At 22.3% G+C, this 6,010-nt stretch overlaps 2 protein-coding genes across 2 annotated transcripts in view, besides 8 other annotated features; both read right to left on the bottom strand.

The window, feature by feature from the left end:
* The window catches only part of EDI_312870 (chaperone protein ClpB, putative), a gene marked incomplete at both ends in the record, with an annotated part of 2,680 nt that extends 1,028 nt beyond the window's left edge, over positions 1–1,652 (bottom strand). The window contains one exon of the mRNA XM_001739009.1: positions 26–1,652. Within this exon, the coding sequence (XP_001739061.1) occupies positions 26–1,652 (1,627 nt within the window). The remainder of the gene's footprint in view (positions 1–25) is intronic.
* A 724-nt stretch (positions 1,653–2,376) lies between these two features.
* Positions 2,377–2,702, bottom strand: EDI_312860 (uncharacterized protein; the record flags this gene model as incomplete). Its single annotated transcript, XM_001739008.1, has 2 exons — positions 2,377–2,483; positions 2,555–2,702. The coding sequence occupies 2 exons, from the start codon at positions 2,700–2,702 to the stop codon at positions 2,377–2,379; spliced, it is 255 nt and encodes an 84-aa protein (XP_001739060.1).
* Positions 2,595–2,626: a sequence feature (AT_rich).
* A 626-nt stretch (positions 2,703–3,328) lies between the features above and the next one.
* Positions 3,329–3,390: a sequence feature (AT_rich).
* Positions 3,391–3,823: 433 nt separating this feature from the next.
* Positions 3,824–4,245: a repeat region.
* Positions 4,168–5,259: a repeat region.
* Positions 5,243–5,518: a repeat region.
* A 106-nt stretch (positions 5,519–5,624) lies between these two features.
* Positions 5,625–5,659: a sequence feature (AT_rich).
* A 109-nt stretch (positions 5,660–5,768) lies between these two features.
* Positions 5,769–5,917: a microsatellite.
* Positions 5,918–5,930: 13 nt separating this feature from the next.
* Positions 5,931–6,004: a microsatellite.
* Positions 6,005–6,010: the final 6 nt, after the last annotated feature.

Below are 6,010 nucleotides of genomic sequence, written 5' to 3'. Positions count from 1 at the left end.
AACCAGGAATTCCCTGTCCATCTACTAACTACTTCTTCTATTTGTGTTGGTGTAACTTGTAATGATATCATTGTTGTTTCTTTATTTGTTCCCTTTAATTCTTTCATTCTTTTTTCTGCTTCTGGTATGCCATAATATTTTAAATCAGCTGCTACTTCTAAATCTTTAGTACTTTCTGCTTTATGTTTCATAGCTTCTATTTTTGTTGCAAGTTCTTTCATTTCTTCACTTCCTCCTTTTTCTTTTTCATAATTAATTCGTAATTTTGTTAATTTCTCTTTATTTTCACTTAATTCTTTTTCAATTTCTTGTAGTCTTTCTTTAATCATTTTATTATGATCTTCATCACTTTCTTTAATGTCTCTTTCTAATGCTATTTTCTCTACATTTAATTGTGTTTCTCTTCTTTCTAATTTATCTATTTCTTCTGGTTGTGAATTCTTTTGTGTAAATAATGTAGCACATGCTTCATCAACTAAATCAATTGCTTTATCTGGAAGAAATCTTCCATTGATATATCTTTTACTTAACGTTGCTGCTGAAACTAATGCTGAATCGGTAATTGTTAATCCATAATGATTTTCATATTTCTCTCGTATTCCTCGAAGAATGTATAATGTATTTTCTTCACTTGGTTCTTTTACATAAACTTGTTGGAATCGTCTTTCAAATGCTGGATCTTTTTCTACATATTTTCTATATTCTTCTAATGTTGTTGCTCCAATACATCGTAATTCTCCTCTTGATAACATTGGTTTTAAAATATTAGCTGCATCCATTGCTCCTTCTCCTGTTGCTCCTGCTCCTAATACTGTATGAATTTCATCTATAAATAATATAATAGGTATTTTACTTTCTTTAACTTCTTTTATTACTGCTTTTAATCTTTCTTCAAATTGTCCTCTATATTGTGCTCCTGCTATTAATGCTCCCATATCTAATCCAATAACTCGACATTGTAAATTACTTGGAACATCTCCTTTAACTATTCGTTGTGCAAGTCCTTCAACTACTGCTGTTTTACCTACTCCTGGTTCTCCTATTAATACTGGATTATTTTTTGTTCTTCTTGATAAAATACGAATAACTCGTTTAATTTCTTCATCTCTTCCAATAATTGGATCCATCTTTCCACTTTCTGCTTGTGCTGTTAAATCATTTCCATATTTCTTTAATGCTTCATACTGACTTTCTGCTTCTTTTGTTTCTACACTTTGTCCTTTTCTCATTTCTGTTATTTTTTTGTTAAATTCTTTCACATTAATTCCACTATTTCCTACTATTGTACTAATTTCTTTCTCTTCCATTAATGACATTACAATTACATCTATTGCAAGATATGAGTCTCCCATTCTTTTTTGTTTCTCTATTGCTCTTCTTAATACTTGTTGTGTTGTTGGATGAAGTCCAATATCAACTGGTGGTGGATTTTGAACTGGGATTTTATTCATTGTTTCTTTTATTTCTTTCTTTAATTTATTAACATCACCTCCCATCATTTCAACTATTCGGATAACAATATTTGATTCTTCTTCAACAATTGCTTCCATCATATGAATTGGCATAATGTATGCATTTTTTCTTTCAAATGCTATTTCTTGTGATTCTTTGAACATTTGAACAGTTGCATCTGTCCATTTGTTTGGGTCCATGTTTTATTTCTAAATGCTTGTTATTTGTTCAAGTTCCTTTAAATACTTAATGAGGATGATGTGATGACTTATTGTTGTGTTGGTTGTTATTCATATTTTGTTATTCATATCAACGTGGAATAACGTGGTATCATGTCATCAAATAATAACATAATTTAATAACAAAAACGAAATAATATCACAAATATCAATGACAATGATGATTTAATCATTGAATGAACATTAAACATTCAAAATAAATGAATGATTTAATTATTTTATCAATTGTTTTACAACAAAACATTTTTCTGGTATTCTTTAATTCTTCTTTTCATCCATATCTAAATGATGTAATTGTTAATAGAATGTTGATGTTTGTTAATGATGTGCATTTGAAGAAACTGTCACATCCTATTTTATTAACTGTTGATGGTAAATTAATTGATGTTAATGAAAAACATCCTCTAAAACATTTATCTTTTAATTTTCTGACAGAATTAAGTATGGTAATTGATTTTAATAATGAACACTAACAAAAACATTTATTTCCTAATTCACTAACTGTTGATGGAATAATAAATTCATTATATCTTCATTATATTTCTTTTTCTATTAACCTTTTTAAATTATCAATTTCAATTGATGCCTTATTTTCTGTTTTTACAAATGTCCTATCTTCACTAACGAATTGTACATTTTCTATATTAATTAATTTTAATGATGAACATTCATAAAAATATCTGTTTTATATTTCACTAATTAGTGATGGTATATTAATTTCTTTCATACCATAACAAAACATAAAATATTCATCTCCAATTGATTTAACTTCTATGGTATTTATTCCAATATCTATTTCTATCTTCTTTTGTATATATTCTATGTTTTACATTTTCCTTTTTCTTTTAAATGTAATGAATAACTAATATCATGCCATATCACATATTTAAATATTTTTCCATCTTTAAATATTTCATTATATTTATTATAAATATGAAATGTTTCAATGTTAGGAAATAATTTTCTTGAATATTCATTTAATGGAATTGGATTAAAATGAAATCTTTCCATATTTCATTGAAATATTTTAATTCCTATTTCTAAATTAATAAAGTCATTAGTATCATTAAAATACTTTAATGTTATCATTATTTCATTATACCCTATTCTTATTCTTTTTATGTTGTTTTCATTTTCATTTTTCTGTTGCTCAGTTGTGTATTTAAAGAGTTAATATTTTTAATAACTTCTCTTTTTGTTGTAGTAATTCATCTTCCACAATATCATTTTCTGGAATAATTATTACAATCTTACAATGTAGTTCTTCACCTTTTTCATGTTTTGTTATTTCAAAATCATTGACACTATGTCTTTTAATTTCATCTGATGTAATTCCACAAATACTTCTAATAAATGAAACTATTTTATTCTTACTGTATTCGTGTTGGCTTAATGCTATCATACCAATAATTTCTTGTTTAACTTTTTCTTCACTTTCATTACTTATCATTTTATTTTCAAGTGTTCCAATTATTTTTTTATTGTTTTGTTTGTTTGCAAGTCCATAACTTGTATGAACTTCTTCACCTTTGTTTTTTCTTCAGATAGTACTTTTATATTATTTATGAGAGAAAAAGAAATATTTTGTTGGTTGATGTTTAATGGATAATAAATAACACATTTAATTTTAATAGCACAATAAAATTGAAATATTTAAAAAACTTTATAGAATATAAAATAATAAATTATACTATAATAACAACAACCACGTCATTGATGTTTTTTTTTAAAAATAAAAACGTCATTGAGGATTATAAAAAGAAAAAAAAAGAACTAATTAACAGTTACTTATCAAATGCAAATCTTTGTTAAGACTCTTACTGGAAAGACTATCACCTTAGAAGTTGAACCTAACGACTCTATTGATGCTATTAAGGCTAAGATTCAAGAAAAAGAAGGAATTCCACCAGATCAACAAAGACTTATTTTCGCTGGAAAACAATTAGAAGAAGGAAAGACCCTTTCAGATTATAATATTCAAAAAGAATCAACACTTCATTTAGTCTTAAGATTAAGAGGAGGATACTAAATTTATCTATTCGTTTCTTTTTGGTTTGAATTAAAAAAATCAAAACTTTTTCAGATTATTTGTCGATGTTATTTTCATTTTAATCATAATTTTTTGAAAAAAAGATGTATTACAGAAATATCACAAAAAAGTATTAAATTAATTACAAAAGAATAATAAATCCTTATTAACCAAGGAATATAAATGATAGAAGAATGAGTGAAAATGGGTATTATTTGTATTGACAGAAGTACAATAATTATCTCAATAATTGTTACCATAACAATAACTATCATTTCAACAATTACAATAATAATAGCATGAATCATTTCATTCATCATTTCTTTTTCATCACAATAAATATTTTATCATTATGAAAATAGAATCAAACAAACACTTTATAATATAAATGTTTATTATAAAAACATAAAAAAAGATATAAACAATATTGAAATAATGAATACAAGTAAATATGAAATAAATGAAATGATAGAAATAATAAAAGAGTATTTAAATTGAATAATTAAAATAATGATGAAGAAAGTATTTGGTAAGAATATTAATTTATATGATTTAATGGATATAACACAATTAAATGAATGAAAACATGATATAAACAATGTATTTGAATTTGTAACAAATAAATTAAATGATATTTAAATGAATAGAAAGAAATGTAGTGATTATATAAGAAATATAAAATGTATATTTAATATTATGAAATTATCATAATCAAATTATGTCATTAAATATAAAATCAAATGTATTTTATTCAATTAGGAAAGATGTAAGAAGGAGTAATTATAAACTGAAATATTAAATCTAAAATACTCAATTGATTATTAAAATATTATAAACATTGTTATATCATTATTCTATCTATTAATCATATATTGTTATGATGTCATGTAATGAAGAAGAATTAAATATTAAAACAGGGTTGTGTGTGTAAACAAATAAATAAACATATATTAATTATCCATTTTAATGAAATTGATGAAATAGATTTTAATACACCTCCTAAATGTATTAATAATGATGAAATGGTTATAACTTACAATAAAGATTTATTGGTTAATGACATTCTTTTAATGTTAGAATACCAGATATATATTATCAAAACATCAAAGATAAAAAAGATATCTTAATGATATTGATATATATCAAGATAGAAATAAAGAATTAAATTATTTACAAAATAAATACAAAGAATTATAAGAGAAGTTAAAACAAAATAGAGAAATAATTTAAGTAGAAATAATACCTGTAATATTAACAATAAATTGAACCACAACGAAAAGTTAAAAACACTAAAATTACAAACTAACTTCCATAAGACACTACAAACAATCATTATTAAAAAAAATAAAACAATTAATGTTCTACACATTCAACACTGGTAGTACATTAGAAGAGGAGCCTTCTAATGTGTTGCTAGTGTTGAATATGTAGAAATAAGTATTTCATATTATAGAAATAGAGCATAGTATTTTACTGAAATAATCATTTTACAATAATCATAAAATCCAATTATAGATATATCTATTATTTCTTATTTTTTTGTTTTTTATTATTCTTTTTATTATTTTTATTATTTATGTTATTTGTGTTATTTGATATTTTAAATATTTGATTGTAATTTATAGTTATTTATGTTTTATATTATCTTATTTTTTTATTATAATAATATATTTATAAATATATTTGATTTTGTTTTTCTTCTTTTATAATAAATTATATTTCTTTATTTGATAAAATTATTATTTAAATATTGTTTTTATTATTTGAAATTTATTTTCTTTTTTATTAGTTATTCTTCGGGAACCAAAATAAGCAAAGAAATAATGCATCTAAATAAAAATAACAAAAAGAAAAGGGCAAAATATTTTGAATCAATAAAATAATAGTTTTTATTATTTTGCTCCTAAAAAAAATAAAAAATAAAAATGTAAATTAAATACTCATTCTATATTCATTTATATTTGTCTATATTTTATATCACTTTATAATAAATTGTTCTGAAATATAAATGATTCAGAAATGATATTTGATTCAATGTATGTATTCATTTTTATTATTATGTTATTATTATGTTATTTATGTATTTTATTTTTATATATTTTATTATTATATTATATATATCATCATTTTATCTATATATTTTATATTTATCATATTTTATTAGTTTTATATTCTTATTATTTATATTTTATTTTATATATGAATACACTTCTATTTATATATAATTTATTATATATTAATACATTTCTTTATCTTATTTTCATTTTTATATATTTTTATATTTTATATC

Source organism: Entamoeba dispar, genomic scaffold (genome assembly GCF_000209125.1).
Source record: "Entamoeba dispar SAW760 scf_1105229461889 genomic scaffold, whole genome shotgun sequence".
In the NCBI taxonomy this organism is placed as follows: Eukaryota; Evosea; order Mastigamoebida; family Endamoebidae; genus Entamoeba; species Entamoeba dispar.
Note: the sequence above shows the minus strand (reverse complement) of the source record. Positions and strands in the feature narration are given on the sequence as shown.